The sequence below is a fragment of the Ovis aries genome, chromosome 24 (genome assembly GCF_016772045.2).
Source record: "Ovis aries strain OAR_USU_Benz2616 breed Rambouillet chromosome 24, ARS-UI_Ramb_v3.0, whole genome shotgun sequence".
Lineage (NCBI taxonomy): Eukaryota > Metazoa > Chordata > Mammalia > Artiodactyla > Bovidae > Ovis > Ovis aries.
The window spans coordinates 20,750,149-20,767,025 of NC_056077.1; the positions used below are offsets into that span (position 1 = coordinate 20,750,149).

Sequence of the window (16,877 nt, forward strand, 5' to 3'; positions counted from 1 at the left end):
TAGGTCTCTTTCCTGATGGAAGGAGGGGGGTCTGGGAGGGCAGCTTGTGTCTTGCTCACAGTGGTGCCCCAGCGCCCCTCCGGATGCCCAGCCTGCAGTGGGGCCTGGTACACGCCCTTGAGGTGCAGCCCCGAGGCTGGTCCTCACCCTCCCTTGCCGGCGCCCCCAGGTGCTGTCCTTCTACAACGTCAGTCAGATGGGCGTGCTGCTGACTGGGGTGGGCACGCAGGCCTTCCACGCCATGGACCGCAGGGACCTCATGCAGCTCCTAAGAAGCGCCACCTCCCTGCATGTGTCCGACTTGTCACCTGCCCAGCAGCACGGTGTCCTGAGCAAGGTGAGAGGAAGATGTCTGGTCCGCAGCCCCTGGGGCTCTCAGGCGTGTGGTTTTGGGACTTTGTGAGGGGGCTCTGTCTTTGGGTGGGGTTGTTCTAAGCCTGGAGAATGCCTTCTTCTGATGCCCACCTCCCTTCCTTTCTGGAAAGTGCCTCTGGGGTCGAACCTGATTCTCCCCAGACTCTGGTGCTGTCCCCAGCAAGCTGAATCCGGAACACTTTTCTTCAGTTGGATTTCTTGCTGTCATAATGTTTTAGGGGTTTGGTTTTCAAATGTGGAAATGAATCCTGAATTCCCCTGCTGCTAAGTCGCTTCAGTCGTGTCTGACTCTGTGCAACCCCATAGACGGCAGCCTACCAGGCTCCTCCGTCCATGGGATTTTCCAGGCAAGAGTATTCCCCTAGTGCTTCAGAAAGGCCCCCCTTTCCTGTTCCAAAGCCATGTCCACATTTCTCGCCCTCACTTGCAGTGGGTCTTCTGGGCATCATATCCCGTTGGACCTGCCATGTCTAATTGCACAGTCTGCTAAGAAAGCAACTCAAAGGGTTGGGCCTAAAATACCAATACCTTGCAGATCGCTGTAGCTCTTATGGTTAAAGGGTGTGGGTTTTGGAATAAGACAGAGTTGGGCTTGAATCTCACGTTATCAAATTTCAGCCAATTACTCGTTAAGCTTTGGTTTTCTTACCTGTAAAATGGGGATAAGGACTGTCCCCACCTCATTGGGTTGCTGAGCAGATCTGGTGGGACTTATTGCCCATGAAGCACTCGCCTGGCCCTCACCCAACACTCAGTCCATCCTCTGCAAACTTGTTATTATGCTTCTTTCCACTTTTGACAGGTGATGGAAGCGGGCGATACTGTCTCTGGCATTGTTGAAATACAGGGCGCTTTCTTTAAGGAAGTGTCTCTCTTTGATTTATGGAGGGAACCTGGATTCAACTCCACAGTCCTGAAGGCAAAGGAGATCCGGAGGAGTCAGGTATGACTGCAATGCCCAGAGGTGGTGCCTGGACTTCTGATTGTCTTATGGGAAAGTCTGTTCTAAGGTTAACTTGGTACTTGGTAAAACAAACTTATTTCTGTGTGAGTAAACTCATGAACTTGGGCATACTCCGGGAGATGGTGGTAAAGGACAGGGAAGCCTGGTGTGCTGTAGTCCATGGGCTTGGGAAGAGTCAGGCATGACTTGGTGTCTGAACAACAGCAACAAACTCAGGAGGCAGAATAGTGTTAAGTTAGATGAAACCCAAGTGTGAATTCCAGGGCTACTGTTGATTAACTTTGGGGTCACTGCTTTGCCTCCCATGGCCTCAGTTTTCTCATCTGCAAAATGGGGCTCATCTCTCATGAGACTCTGCTGGGCATGCACTGTACATGAGAGCAGTTACTACTGGGGCCGCCTGGGAAGAGTTGTGCTCTGGAGGCCCTTGAACTTCCTCTGACTTGCATTCATTCATTCATTCATAGTGTTAATGGAGCCCCTGGCCGCTTCTCTCCCCTCTCAGGTGCCAGGTGCTGTTCGTAGTCCTGGGGACACGGAAGTGAAGGGAGCTTCCTTCCTAATAAGGGAGATAGTACAAAAGATCAGTAGTTAAATGTATGCCCTGCTACCTGTTTTTTTTTGATCCCTCTGTAGGGCTTGTGGGATGTAAGTTTCCCAACCAGGGATCGAACCTGGGTCTTTGGCAATGAGAGCATGGCATCCTAACCGCTGGTACTCCAGGGAATAAATGTGTGCCCTATTAGATGATAGATGCTGATGAGTGGTAAGGAGACAGTAAGCCAGGGGAGCAGGCAGGGGTTCCAGGGGGTGGGGAGTGAGCTGCTTAGACAGGCAACTTGCTGAGCTCAGAGAGGTTGAAGGGGCCACAAAATCTTAGCTGCAGCATGTGGGATCTAGTTCCCTGATCAGGGATTGAACCCAGGCACCCTGCACTGGGAGTGTGGAGTCTTGACCCCTGGACCACCAGGGAAGACCCAGGAGATTCTTTATCTATGGAACTTTCTAGCCCATCCTGGTCTAGTCATCATCAGTTTTACTTCCTGGAATGCTGTGTTCAGGAACCAGCAGGTGGGCATGAAATAGGGGCTGCAGGGGGTCCTCAACTGGGCAGCGGCTTCTCTGAGCACAGGAAGCAAACCTCCCTCCTCTCTGTCTTGACTTTGCTCCTCGTTCACCTCCTGGACCACCTAGGGTGTGAGAGCTCTGCAATCACTGGACACCAGCTCAAATTCCAGCCCGGCTGCTTAGCGACTGTGTGAAAGTGAAAGTGAAGTCGCTCAGTCGTGTCTGACTCTTTGGAATGCTGTGGACTGTAGCCCTCCAGGCTCCTCCATTCATGGGATTTTCCAGGCGAGACTACTGGAGTGGGTTGCCATTTCCTTCTCCAGGGGGTCTTCCTGAACCAGGGATGGAACTCGGGCCTCCTGCATTGCAGGCAGACTCTGAGCCACCGGGGGATTCCTACAATTGTGTGATTCTAGGTAAATAACAAAGCTTCCATTTTCCCATCTGTGAAATGGGAGCATAGGACTCATGATGATGGCCCATGAGTGCTCCATCAACGTGGCAATCATCCTCTTCCCTCAGGCCTTGTTCCTGTTTGAGCTTCTGTCAGAAACGACCAGGAGACCTGAGGAGCTCCTGAGGTGAGCCTGGGACTGACGCGCCCACTGCAGTCTCCCTCTCCTGGAGCCTGATTCCCCAGGAGGGAGAGTCGAAGTCCCGCCTGCCGTGGGTGTCGGATCAGATCTGCCGGCTCTTGCTCCTTCTTTCTTCTTCCCTGCCACCCCTTTCTCCTGGGCCCCTTATCTCGTTTTCTAGTGCAGGGCAGCTGCTCAAAGGTGTGACGTGCCCCCACATTGACGCCATGAGCGCTGACTCCTTTCTGGCTCACTTCCAGTATTTCGAGAACAACTTCTCTCTGCTTTCACCGTATCAGGTACCATCAAAGCCCTTCCCTGCTTCTCATTCTCTCTCCCTACCCCGGTCACCGGGTGGATTAACTGTGGTGTCTTAAGATACTCGTGCCAGGATCACTGATGCAGGTGATGATATGGGGCCAGGTATTGAGCCAGCTTTTCTCTAATTTCTCTTTTAAAAGCTCCACACACCCATGCCTCTGCAGCCAGAGTCTCAGCAGACGGGCTATTCTATACCCAGATGCGAACCTCAGATTTCAGCTGGCAAGTAGACCATTTTTGCATGTTCACAATTATGCTCCTGGGAGTGCTCCTCACACCCTCATCTGCCTTCCTACCCTTTCCAGGGGTAGCCTCTTTAACTCTTTGGGGAGACCAGAAGCAGTGCCTGATTTTCACTGTATCTAAGCAAGGTAAAGCAGGCCTGGGGAGCAGCGTTTGGACTTGGAGTGTAAGCAGCGAGCTGTATAGTGTCTGAGAGGGTGAGCACATGGCCTGTGCATTTCAGATCTGAATGAAATGTTTCCAAGCAATAACATTTTCTTTTTTTCCCCTTCCATATATTTTTATTTTTTATTATTTTAAAAAATCTTATATTTTTTCTTTTTCTTTTTTAAATTATGAAAGTATGATAACACATTTCCAAGGAGACTTGGAAAATACAGAACGAAGTCACACACAGCTCCACTATATATTACAATTATTTTTTTAAGTAGATAATTTCAGATTGGAGTTTCTATATCAAACTCTCAAAAATTAGTAGAATGAGTAGGCAGAAAGTTTATAGTAGACCTGAAAAGCATTATGAACCAATTCAACATAATTAAGATTTATACAATTTTCACACAACAGCAGGATATAGATTCTATTCAAGTTCTTGTAGACCATAACTCAGGAGACACTGGAACATATCCAGGGACATAAAAACAAAGTGCAAACATTTCCTGGTCTAAAGGCATTGAAGCCATACAGGGTCTGTTCTCTTATCACTGTGGAATTGTGTTAGAGATCAATATTAGAAGATATTTGAAAATAACCCACATATTTTCATGTGCAATGTAACATTTACTGAGAGAGCTCTTTGACTTAGCCATTGAAAACCTCAATAAAGTTAAAAGACTGAAAAAACAAAGAGGGTGATTGCAGAGAAGAAAGCATTTAAATGAGAAAATTAATATCAAGGATACTTAAAAACACCCATGTATTTGGAAGTTAAATGTCCCACTTTTAAATGTTGGGTGTATCTAAGCAGCCATAACAAGGAAAATTAGAAAATATTTGCAACAATTTGCAAAATATTTGCAAAATGAAAAGAGAAATTTCTCCCCGAGAGCCAGGAAGGGTAAAGCCAACTATATAATCCTTTGAAATCATTAGAATAATGTGCAAAATTTTAATGAAGTCTGTCATTCCCTCGGATCGTTTGTTCTCTCAGTGGTTCTCAAAGCCGAGCTTGCATCAGCACTGCTGGGAAGGCTTGTTTGCTGTGCAGCGCGTTTCAGTTCTGCTGGGTGAGTGAGCTGTGATGTGCTGTACCACACAGCGGAGAAGGCGATGGCACCCCACTCCAGTGCTCTTGCCTGGAAAATCCCATGGGTGGAGGAGCCTGGTGGGCTACAGTCCATGGGGTTGCTAAGAGTCGGGCACGACTGCCCGACTTCACTTTCACTTTTCACTTTCATGCATTGGAGAAGGAAATGGCAACCCACTCCAGTGTTCTTGCCTGGAGAATCCCAGGGACGGGGGAGCCTAGTGGGCTGCCGTCTATGGGGTTGCACAGAGCCAGACATGACTGGAGTGACTTAGCAGCAGCTGTTAGCAGTACCACACAGCACCTGCAGTTCACAGTATGGTATCTGCACTTCACAATTTGCTAAGAGGGTTGCTCTCAAGTTATGTGCTCTTTCTAAAGAACCAAAGCAAAGGGACAGAAGGACACTTTGGGAGATGCTGGGCACGCCTATTACCCTGACTGTGTGCTTGCCATCACGGGTGTTTGCCTGTGCTCGTCTCATCAAAGAGTATGCATTAAATATGTGTAATTCTCTGCATATTGATTATACCTCAGCAAAACTTGAAGAATACAGAGCCCCACTTGTGGAGTTTCCCTGGGGCTCCTGGTGTGAAGCCTGATACTTTTCATTTTAACAGTTCCCTGGTGAGAACCACTGAAATCTACAAAAAGCCTTGCCCGGGTAGGGCGGGAAGCAGGTAATTTCTGTAACCTGGACCTTGGCGTGGCTGTCTCCTTCCACTCATCCAACTGATGCAATGGATGGAGTTCAGGCCCTCTTTGAGGAATACCTGCACCTTCAAATAGGAAGAGATGTCTCCATAAACCTCCTTACCTGACTCTGCCCAGTTCTAAGAACCTTCAGATACCAGTAATTAGAAAATTTGCCTTTATTGTTTATCTTTTTGCTGAAAACACATAATTATTATAAAACAAAACAATAGAGAGAAAGTAAAATTTCTCCTAGAGCATAGTTCTCAATAGGGAACCGTTTGGACATATCTGGAAACACCTGTTTTCATGACACCTGGGGAAGATGCTACTGGCATCTAGTAGGTAGAGGCCAGGGATGCTACTTAACCATCCCATGATCCTGAGGACAGCTCCTGCAACGTGGATTTATCCTGCCTCAAATGTAAGTCATGCGGCTTCAGAGGTATAACTACAGAGGAAGTTTGCTATTGACTTGGAGAATTTTTGGTATATCTAAAGCATATCTACATGTAATTTAAAAAACACAAATAAGCTCATACCATACACAACGTTCTGTTTAAATTTATATGATACACACACACAGAAATCTACCATATGGAAACAAAATGGTTGTGTAATATTCCACCATATGACTATACTATAATTTACTTAGTTCCCTAGTGCTGTATCTTAAGGTCACATCTCATTTGTAGTTATAAAAGAAACTGTGGTGAGCATTCTCAGACTTAAATTTTTGTGGGCATCTTGTTCTTGCCCCAGTTTCCTCATCCATAAACTTGGTGTAATACCGTTACCTACATCTTAGGGTGTTAAAGTGAACATATAAGTTAATAAGTGAACGTATTCAAAGCACTTAGAACAGTGTCTGACCCTCCGAAAGCACAATCTGTGTTTGGTCTTATTGGGCTCAATTTCTAGAACTGCTTTAATCTTTCAGGTTAACTGTTTGGCGTGGAAATACTGGGAGGTTTCCAGGTCCTCTATGCCACCCTTCCTCTTGGCTGCACTTCCGTAAGTGAACACCAAGTCCCCCTTTTCGGCAGTATGATTGGCGGGTGTCCTCCAAGCCAAAGTGACTCTCTTTCCCTGGGTGTTGGTGACGAACTGGAAGCAAGTAGGGAGTGCCTTCGACTGTTAAATCCTTGAGGTCCAGCATATAAATTCTGAGCCCCATGTTGATGTTTCAGGCAGACTCTCTTGCTTTTTCTTGTTATTGAAAAACCAAAGCCAAGGCAACCTGAGCTTGAATGAGTGAACGCCAGTAAAGCAGGTCACATCTGAGCTGGCTTCATGGCTGGGTCCAGGCAGGGGAATCAGGACTAATGTGGACAGTGGGATTTCTCCTAAGATGAGTGGGTGTTCAGGCCTGGGGGGCAGCCCTGCTTTTTAAATATGGTCTGGACACAGTTTCTCTCTGTTTCTCTTTATTTCCCTCTTCCTTCTTTTGCTGCCATTGTCTTCACTGAATTAAAAATATTTGTCGAGTACTTACTACATACTAAGTTTTAAGAGGTAAGTCAATTTTCCCCTTATAAAAGCCTACATTCTCATGGAGGAAAAACAGACAAGCGTTAAGCCAACTATAATATCAAGTTGATATTTGATTGAAAGTAACAGAACCTTAACTCAAACTGGCTTAGACAATAAAAGGTAATTTTGTGTTCAGGAAAATCCAGGGGTGGACTCCAGGCATAGCTGGATCCAGGGGCTCAAATGAGAAGGCCAGAGAGGTCAGGGAGGGCTTGTGTGACACTCCGGGATGTTTTGTATTCTGGGCACAGTTCTATGTTTCAGAGAGATCATCATCACGGTCCATAGAGAGGATGGAGTGCGGGGGGCCTGGCTGGAAGAAGAGAGACAGTGGCGGCTTATTTCTATAAACTTGACCTTGGCACGGTTGTCTTATTACACATACCCCTGTCTCAGCTCAAACAGCACTCCCTTCAGAGGGGTTCCCCTGGCTGTCCCCACATCATCCTCCATGATAGAGCCATTTAATTTTCTTCCTTCCATTCATTACTAGCTGAAATAATCTGTTTTATTAATTGGTCTCTGTGTTTCTTCCCCCTAGAGAATCCTGACGGTAGGGACCTGCCGCTCATGTCTTATTCATGTTGGTAGCTGGTGCCCAGCACAGTGCTTGGCATACAGCAGGCATGCCTGCTAAGTCACTTCAGCTGTGTCCAACTCTTTGCTACCCTATGGACTGTAGCCCACTAGGCTCCTCTGTCCATGAGGTTCTCCTGGCAAGAAGACTGGAGTGAGTTGCAATGGCCTTCTCCAGGGGATCTTCCTGATCCAGGGATTGAACCCATGTCTCTTTACATCCTCTGTGCTGGAAAGCGGGTTCTTTACCACTAGTGCCACCTGGGAAGCCCTGGCATGCCACAGATGCTCTTTATATATTTGCTGAATGAGTAAAAGTAAAGTGTGAAAGTGAAAGTGTTAGTCGCACAGTCATGTCCGACGCTTTGTGACCCCGTGAACTGTAGCTTGACAGAATGTGGTCCACTGGAGAAGGGAATGGCAAACCACTTCAGTATTCTTGCCTTGAGAACCTCATGAACGGTATGAAAAGGTAAAATGATAGGATACTGAAAGAGGAACTCCCCAGGTCTGTAGGTGCCCAATATGCTACAGGAGATCAGTGGAGAAATGACTCCAGAAAGAATGAAGGGAAGGAGCCAAAGCAAAAACAATACTCACTTGTGGATGTGACTGGTGATAGAAGAAAGGTCCAAAGCTGTAAAGAGCAATATTGCATAGGAACCTGGGATGTTAAGTCCATGAATCAAGGCACATTGGAAGCGGTCAAACTGGAGATGGCAAGAGTGAACGTCGACATTCTAGGAATCAGCAAACTAAAATGGACTGGAATGAGTGAATTTAACTCAGATGACCATTATATCTACTACTGTGGGCAGGAATCTGTTAGAAGAAATGGAGTAGCCATAATGGTCAACAAAAGAGTCAGAAATGCAGTACTTGGACACAGTCTCAAAAACAACAGAATGATCTCTGTTAGTTTCCAAGGCAAACCATTCAATATCACAGTAATCCAAGCCTATGCCCCAACCAGTAATGCTGAAGAACTGAAGTTGAATGGTTCTGTGAAGACCTACAAGACCTTTTAGAACTAACACCCAAAAAAAGATGTCCTTTTCATTATAGGGGACTGGAATGCAAAAGTAGGAAGTCAAGAAACACCTGGAATAACAGGCAAATTTGGCCTTGGAGTACAGAATGAAGCAGGGCAAAGGCTAATAGAGTTTTGCCAAGAGAATGCACTGGTCATAGCAAACACCCTCTTCCAACAACACAAGAGAAGACTCTACACATGGACATCACCAGGTGGTCAACACTGAAATCAGATTGATTATATTCTTTGCAGCCAAAGATGGAGAAGCTCTATACAGTCAGCAAAAACAAGACCGGGAGCTGACTGTGGCTCAGATCATGAACTCCTTATTGCCAAATTCAGACTTAAATTGAAGAAAATAGGGAAAACCACTAGACCTTTCAGGTATGACCTAAATCAAATCCCTTATGATTATACAGTGGAAGTGAGAAATAGATTTAAGGGACTAGATCTGATAGATAGAGTGCCTGATGAACTATGAACGGAGGTTTGTGACATTGTACAGGAGACAGGGATCAAGACCATCCCCATGGAAAAGAAATGCAAAAAAGCAAAATGGCTGTCTGAGGAGGCCTTACAAATAGCTGTGAAAAAAAGAGAAGCAAAAAGCAAAGGAGAAAAGGAAAGATATAAGCATGTGAATGCAGAGTTCCAAAGAATAGCAAGAAGAGATAAGAAAGCCTTCCTCAGCAATCAATGCAAAGAAATAGAGGAAAACGACAGAATGCAGAAGACTAGAGATCTCTTCAAGACAATTAGAGATACCGAGGGAACATTTCATGCAAAGATGGGCTCGATAAAGGACAGAAATGGTATGGACCTAACAGAAGCAGAAGATATTAAGAAGAGATGGCAAGAATACACAGAAGAACTGTACAAAAAAGATCTTCACGACCCAGATAATCATGATGGTGTGATCATTCACCTAGAGCCAGACATCCTGGAATGTGAAGTCAAGTGGGCCTTAGAGAGCATCATTATGAACAAAGCTAGTGGAGGTGATGGAATTCCAGTTGAGCTATTTCAAATCCTGAAAGATGATGCTGTGAAAGTGCTGCCCTCAATATGCCAGCACATTTGGAAAACTCAGTAGTGGCCACAGGACTGGAGAAGGTCAGTTTTCATTCCAATCCCAAAGAAAGGCAATGCCAAAGAATGCTCAAACTACCGCACAATTGCACTCATCTCACATGCTAGTAAAGTAATGCTCAAAATTCTCCAAGCCAGGCTTTAGCAATATGTGAACCATGAATTTCCAGATGTTCAAGCTGGTTTTAGGAAAGGCAGAAGAACCAGAGATCAAATTGCCAACATCCACTGGATCATTGAAAAAGCAAGAGAGTTCCAGAAAAACATCTATTTCTGCTTCACTGACTATGCCAAAGCCTAGTCTTGACTGTGTGTATCACAATAAACTATGGAAAATTCTTCAAGAGATGGGAATACCAGACCACCTGACCTGCCTTTTGAGAAACATATATGCAGGTCAGGAAGCAATAGTTTAAACTGGACATGGAACAACAGACTGGTTCCAAACAGGAAAAGGAGTACGTCAAGGCTGTATATTGTCACCCTGCTTATTTAACTTATATACAGAGTACATCATGAGAAACGCTGGGCTGGAAGAAGCACAAGCTGGAATCAAGATTGCCAGGAGAAATATCAATAACCTCAAGGTTGCCAGGAGAAATATCAATAACCTCAGATATGCAGATGACACCACCCTTATGGCAGAAAGTGAAGAGGAACTAAAAGCCTCTTGATGAAAGTGAAAGAGGAGAGTGAAAAAGTTGGCTTCAAGCTCAACATTCAGAAAACGAAGATCATGGCATCTGGTCCCATCACTTCATGGGAAATAGATGGGGAAACAGTGTCAGACTTTATTTTTGGGGGCTCCAAAATCACTGCAGATGTTGATTGCAGCCACGAAATTAAAAGATGCTTACTCCTTAAAAGGAAAGTTATGACAAACGTATATATCATATTAAAAAGCAGAGATATTACTTTGCCAACAAAGGTCCATCTAGTCAAAGCTGTGGTTTTTCCAGTGGTCATATATGGATGTGAGAGTTGGACTTGGAAGAAAGCTGAGCACCGAAGAATTGATGCTTTTGAACTGTGGTGTTGGAGAAGACTCTTGAGAGTCCCTTGGACTGTAAGGAGATCCAACCAGTCCATCCTAAAGGAGATCAGTCCTGGGTGTTCATTGGAAGGACTGATGTTGAGGCTGAAACTCCAATACTTTGGCCACCTCATGCAAGGAGCTGACTCATTGGAAAAGACCCTGATTGGGAGGGATTGGGGGCAGGAGGAGAAGGGGACGACAGAGGATGAGATGGCTGGATGGCATCACTGACTCAATGGATGTGAGTTTGAGTGAACTCTGGGAGATGGTGATGGTCAGGGAGGCCAGGCATGCTGCGATTCGTGGGGTTGCAAAGAGTCGGACACAACTGAGCAACCGAACCGAACTGAACTGAACTGTAGCCTGCCAGGCTCCTCTGTCCATGGAACTATCCAGGCAAGAATACTGGAGTGGGTTGCCATTCCCTTCTCCAGGGTATCTTCCCAACCCAGGGGTTGAATCCAGGTATCTTGCATTGCAAGCAGATTCTTTACTGTCTGAGCTACCAGGGAAGCCCTCTGATGGAATGAATGAAAAAATAAATAAGACAATGACATTAGGAATGGAGAGACAAGAACAGATTTGAGTATTATTGAGGAGTCAGCAAAGGAAGATTTAAGGATAAAGAAATGAAGGAGTCTTGGATGGCAGAGAGAAGGCAAAACATGTTTGAAAGGAGGAGGTTGAATGTGGTTTTGGAATAGTGAAGTGGCAATGATGCCACATGGATCTTTCTCAACCTTTATTTCATTATTGCCTCCCAAAGGAGAAAAATTTAATTTCTCCATAATGACAGAAATTATAAGGAGTAAGATTGTGTTAAGTAGGATCGAGCTTTGGCAGGTCACAAATCACTGTAATAATGAATATTCCCCACCCCCATTCCCTCTTTCTCCCTGAACCAGTTTCTCCCCATTGGGGGAAATATTGCTTATCTTGAGAATATAAGGTCAAGAGCTTGGAGGAGAGTTCTCAGCTCAAACAGTACTCCTTTCAGAGGGGCTTCCCTGGCTGGTCCCCATATCATCCTTCATGATAGAGCCATTTAATTTTCTTCCTTCCATCCATTACTAGATGAAATAATGTGTTTTATTAACTGGTCTCTGTTTCTTTGCCCTAGAGAATCCTGGAGTTGACGGAATTGGGAGTCATTTCTCTCCCCCTCTCTCCTCATCTTTTTCCCTCCACTTTCTATTTCATTTTTTTCTCCTCTTTGTCTCTTTCTTCTTCTGGTTTTTCATTTCCTTTCTCCTCATTCCCCCTCAACCAGTCCAGCAGGCAGCTTCTGTCTATGGAGAGCCTGTTCTCATATCTTGCTGTTGGGTCATGGAAGAGGAGCATGATGGGAAACTTGTTTCCACCTGTGAGAGAAGAGCATTATGGGAAGTTTGTTTCCTGCCAGTAAAAAAGAAAAATGATGAATGGGAGGCTTGCTCCCTGCTCAAAGGAGCCAGGACATCACTGGGGAGAACCAACACTTAAGGATCAGCTCTGTGATAGGCTCTTGGGCAAATACAGAGCAGCCCCTGTTTTCCTTCCCTCATTCTCCCGTCTCTCTCCAGGGCTCGCTACCTGGCTTCTCTCCCAGCTTCTCAGTGTGTGCCCTTCCTGATCAGCCTGGGGAAGAGTCAGTTGGACTCCTTGGTTTTGGATTCCCACAAAAAAAATTCCGTCCTCAAGAAAGTGCAGCAGTGCCTGGTAAGGAAACTCTTCCTGGGTGACACTTTGACTCGTGACCCTTCCCCTCTGGGGCCTGAGGGCATCCTGGGGAGCCCTCAGGGGAGCTGGCTGGGTTCTCAGGTCTGATGTGAGGGCTGGAAGTTTGATTTGTGGGTCTCAAAGCTGGCTCTGAAACCACTGGGTCGACACTCTTGGCCACTGGTTCTGGGGACTTCCATTCTGGGGCCTGAATGAGGGGAGGCTGCCCTGGAGGACTGGAAAGAGCACAGTACACAGAGCCTGGGCTCTGGACGAGTCTCTGCCAGTGGTTGGTTTTGTGGCTTTGGGCAGGTCACTTCCCGTCCTTGAACCTCAGTCTCCTCATCTGTAAAATGGGTACAGTAGCACTTTGTTCATAGAGCTCTTGAGGACATGAAATAGGTAATATATTGTTTAATGCAAAGGCTCAAAGGGCCAAGCTGGCAGTTTCTTTATCTTGAAAAAGTGGATGATATTAGTACTTGTACAGTTACTTTGAAGATGAAGAGAGTAAGACCTGGAAACACTTACAACAGTGCCGAGCACACAGTAACCACTGAATAAATGTTAGCGATTTTTATCATTTTGAGAAAAAGCTTTGGAGGCTTCCAAGGGCCTACAAACTTGAAAGTACTGTTACTGCTGTACTCTCATCATAATGGGTACTGAACAGTGGGGTGTCCGCAGAGCAACACCAGCGACAGTGACCGCAGCCTCAGTGAGTGAGTGAGTGCTCACAATAGACACGTCTTCTGCCCACACTTGCCCCCACTTCGTGTGGTCGCCCAGACTTCTGAGGCCTACTCCCTTGGGGTGAAATTAGGCCTTGTGTGAAGCCACGGTAGGGTAGGTGGTTCGGATCCTGGAACCTTGGTGAGGTTTGGGGTCAGGAAGTATTTTATGGGATCCTGATCTGAAACCCCACAGGCCCTTTCCACCAACTCCACTTGTCAATTTCAGAGCTACGTCATTGCTGACGAGTATACCGTGGACATCCTGGGGAACTTGCTCTGTCACCTGCCAGCAGCCGTCATCCGCCACGAGTTGTCCCCCAGAGCCTGGGCCACCGCCCTGCGTGGTCTCAGAGACTGCCTGGACCTCAGCTCCCAGCAGAAGGCGGCGGTGAGGCTGAGGCTCCTGGAACAGCATGGGTGAGGAGGGCCCCAGGCTCGGCTCTGGGGCTGGGGTGGGGCTTCTGGCCAAGGGGCCCCCGGCCCTGGCTCTTCCGCCTCAAAGCAGAGTCTCTAACTTGTGATGAGGTCAGACCCTGGGATTTATTCTGGAAACTTGACCTTTCTTCTTTTGGACTCAGGTGAAGGTGAAGTCGCTCAGTCGTGTCTGACTCTTTGCGACCCCGTGGACTGTAGCCTACCAGGCTCCTCCATCCATGGGCTTCTCAGATTCCCTATAAAGTGAGAATGATAGCTTCTCTTCAGGCCTCACGTGGTTGTCACCAATACATCTTGGCTTATGGGAAGGGAAGGAGTCTCGAAAAAGATGGCACTTTATGGGACTTCTCTGGTGGTCTAGTACCGTGCTTTGAAGGCAAGGGGAGTGGGTTCAATCCCTGATTGGGAAACTAAGATCCCACATGCTGTGAGATGCAGCCAAAAAATAAATTTTGAAAAAAAAAAGATGGCACTTTACAAATGCAAGGAGGTGTTATTATTATTGTTGTTAAAACAACAACAACAATGATAATACAAATAACTGAGGCACTGTCAGCTCTAGGTGAGTGAGAACTCCCTGGGGGAAAATAGAGCTGTCCTTTCCCATGCAGAATTTTCTGAAGTTAGGTCAGATTTGATTACGGCCTAGACGGAGAAGCCTGGTAGGCTGCAGTCCATGGGGTCACTAGGAGTTGGATACGACTGAGCGACTTCACTTTCACTTTTCACTTTCATGCATTGGAGAAGGAAATGGCAACCCACTCCAGTGTTCTTGCCTGGAGAATCCCAGGGACGGGGATTCTGGTGGGCTGCTGTCTCTGGGGTCCCACAGAGTCAGACATGACTGAAGCAACTTAGCAGCAGCAGCAGCAGACATCAGTTAATGGTAAGACAACAAATGTCTTTGGAGTAGTTACTGTGGCCCAGGCACTTAATATTATATACAGTTTAAGAGCCGGGACTTGGGAGCCTGAGTCCCTAGGTTAAATTTTTCTATCATCTACCACCTGTGTGATCTGGGAAAAGCTACTTAGTCTTTTCACATTTTATTTTTGCATCTGCAGGATGGGGGCAGCGAGAGTCCCCACAGGGCTGTTGTTGCAATTAGCTGAGTTAATGCATGCAAAGGACTTACAACAGTGCTCGGCCCATAGAACTGAGTATTTGACAACTGTTTTATCAGAAGGAATGAAGATTCAGTTGTTATTACATGTGTTATTACCTGTTGTCATGGAACTTACAGTCTAATGGGATATTATTGTTAATGAAAGAGATAAAGGGAGGTTTTTTGGCCAGGGATGGTTTGCCTTGGTCCTAGCAGAAGGATAATCACTGCTAATTAGGCAGATCTCCTTTAGAGATATCACCAGACATCCTTTAGGGATAGTGTGGGGTACGTCCCTGTAGACATTTGTGTCTCCTTAAGAATAACAGTGGATCCTGGGTTAGTGCCAGGATCCTGGCAAGTTATTATTCTGCCAAGTTTGAGAGGAAATTTTATCTTGCTATAGGATGAGACTTATAATGGTAATTATAAAAGGAACAAATATAGCATTACTTTTCTGTTGAGGAAAGGGAGGAAGGAAACACTCTGATGCAAATGAAAGAAATTCAGGAGCTCAATTCACACTAAAAAATGGGAGTTGGTCGAGTTTAGAAGTGAATGTGACTTCAGTCATGGCTGGATCCAGGGGCTCAAATGATGTCATCAGGAAAATGTTCCTCCCACCTCTCAGCTCTGTGTTCTCGGATGTGGCCTTTATTTTCTCCATTTGGTGATAGTATTCGCCTGCAATATCCTTTTTATTGCTAGAGATACCAGAAGAAAGAGAGCTTCTTTCATAGTTCCATCAAAAATCCCCAGGATGATTCTCATTGGTCAGCCTACATCACATGTCAGTTTTCTTGGTTAGGGATGTGGACCGCATGATTGACAGCTTCTCCAGGTATATAGATAATCTTTTCCTAAAAGAAAAAGATGCTGCGGGACAAGGGCAACAGCACGACCTTACCATTTACTGCTTATTCTCTCTCCTAGACTCCCCCAGAACTGGACAGCCGAGACAGTGAAGGATTTAGGATCCTTTCTAGTGCTTTTCTCAGGAGATGAATTAAGCTCTGTTGCCACAAAGGTACCTCAATGTTCTATCTTAGAGAAGGCTGAAGGAGTTTGAAGAAGAGAAAAATGTGGTTAGTTATATTCCCTTGGGTTTGCTGTCAGTTTGTCTTTCTGGAAACCTCTTCCCTGCCTCAAAGAGCTCGGATGTTTCCAGCTCCACTTCAGGATGCCCAAGGTTCAGGGAAAGGCAGTGAGGCAGCAGCTAAAGGTCCTCTGAGCCTTTCACGTGGCTTCTAGGCAGATGTGTGTGACCTGGGAGCTGTCATTTGGCTGCCACTCTGCTATCTATGTGCTTCCCACATGCATGTCCGTTGGAGGGCTTACACGCATCAGCACAATATGTACACAACACGTGTGTCCAGTATGTGGAGTCACATGGGCAAACATATTTGATCTAAAACCAAATCTTAATTGAGCATTGCCTTTGGATGTAACACTCTCCTTGGAGCAACTCCCCAAGAGTTCGACAAGGCTAAGAGGTGTGCCAAATGGTCATGTACTAGTCATCTCCTGCTGTGTAACAAAGCTGCACACTCTCAATGGCATGCAACAGGAAACATTTATTTTTTGCTGACTGCTCTGTAGGTCTGGGACTATGAGTCTGCCTCTGGGGCTAGGCTACCTGGAACCTGTTTTTCTTGCTGTGGAAATTTGAAACTCTACAAAAGGGAGGGCAAAGTGCAGTTCTCTTTAAAGCCTGGGCTTACGTTTCACTAGCCAAAGTAAGATATGATCAAGCCCACCTTAGTGGGGCAGGAAATTTCCTCCATGCAGGTGGAGGGTGTGGTAGGAGGGGATGTACTGAACAAGAGTCAGATAGACTGCAAAGCACCTCCACACACTTTCATTCTCTGTATGCACACATGTAAGATGTATGTTGTCATACTCGCTCAGGGTACCTGAATACCTGGCATGTCACCCAGATTTAAGAACAGCAACATTCCGGTGTCCAGTCATGGTAAAATCTTCTCTTTGGGTGTCCAAACCTAGAGTCATAAGCAGCAGATGCATGTGTCTTGTAGGTTTATCTAACTTTTTTAAAAATCAATTTTCAGAATTGAAAAAGTTTTGTATCAACATAGTTAAAATCTCAGAAACATAATGTGTGATTAAAAAAAAAGTTGCAAAAAATACATACA

At 45.9% G+C, this 16,877-nt stretch overlaps 1 protein-coding gene across 1 annotated transcript in view; it reads left to right on the forward strand.

Annotated features, from left to right (window-relative positions):
* OTOA (otoancorin) overlaps positions 1–16,877 on the forward strand; it is an 84,139-nt gene that overhangs the window by 39,457 nt on the left and 27,805 nt on the right. The window contains exons 14-21 of the mRNA XM_027961995.3: positions 170–337; positions 1,178–1,318; positions 2,930–2,988; positions 3,164–3,281; positions 6,426–6,499; positions 12,315–12,450; positions 13,411–13,601; positions 15,658–15,751. Of these exons, the coding sequence (XP_027817796.2) occupies positions 170–337; positions 1,178–1,318; positions 2,930–2,988; positions 3,164–3,281; positions 6,426–6,499; positions 12,315–12,450; positions 13,411–13,601; positions 15,658–15,751 (981 nt within the window). The remainder of the gene's footprint in view (positions 1–169; positions 338–1,177; positions 1,319–2,929; positions 2,989–3,163; positions 3,282–6,425; positions 6,500–12,314; positions 12,451–13,410; positions 13,602–15,657; positions 15,752–16,877) is intronic.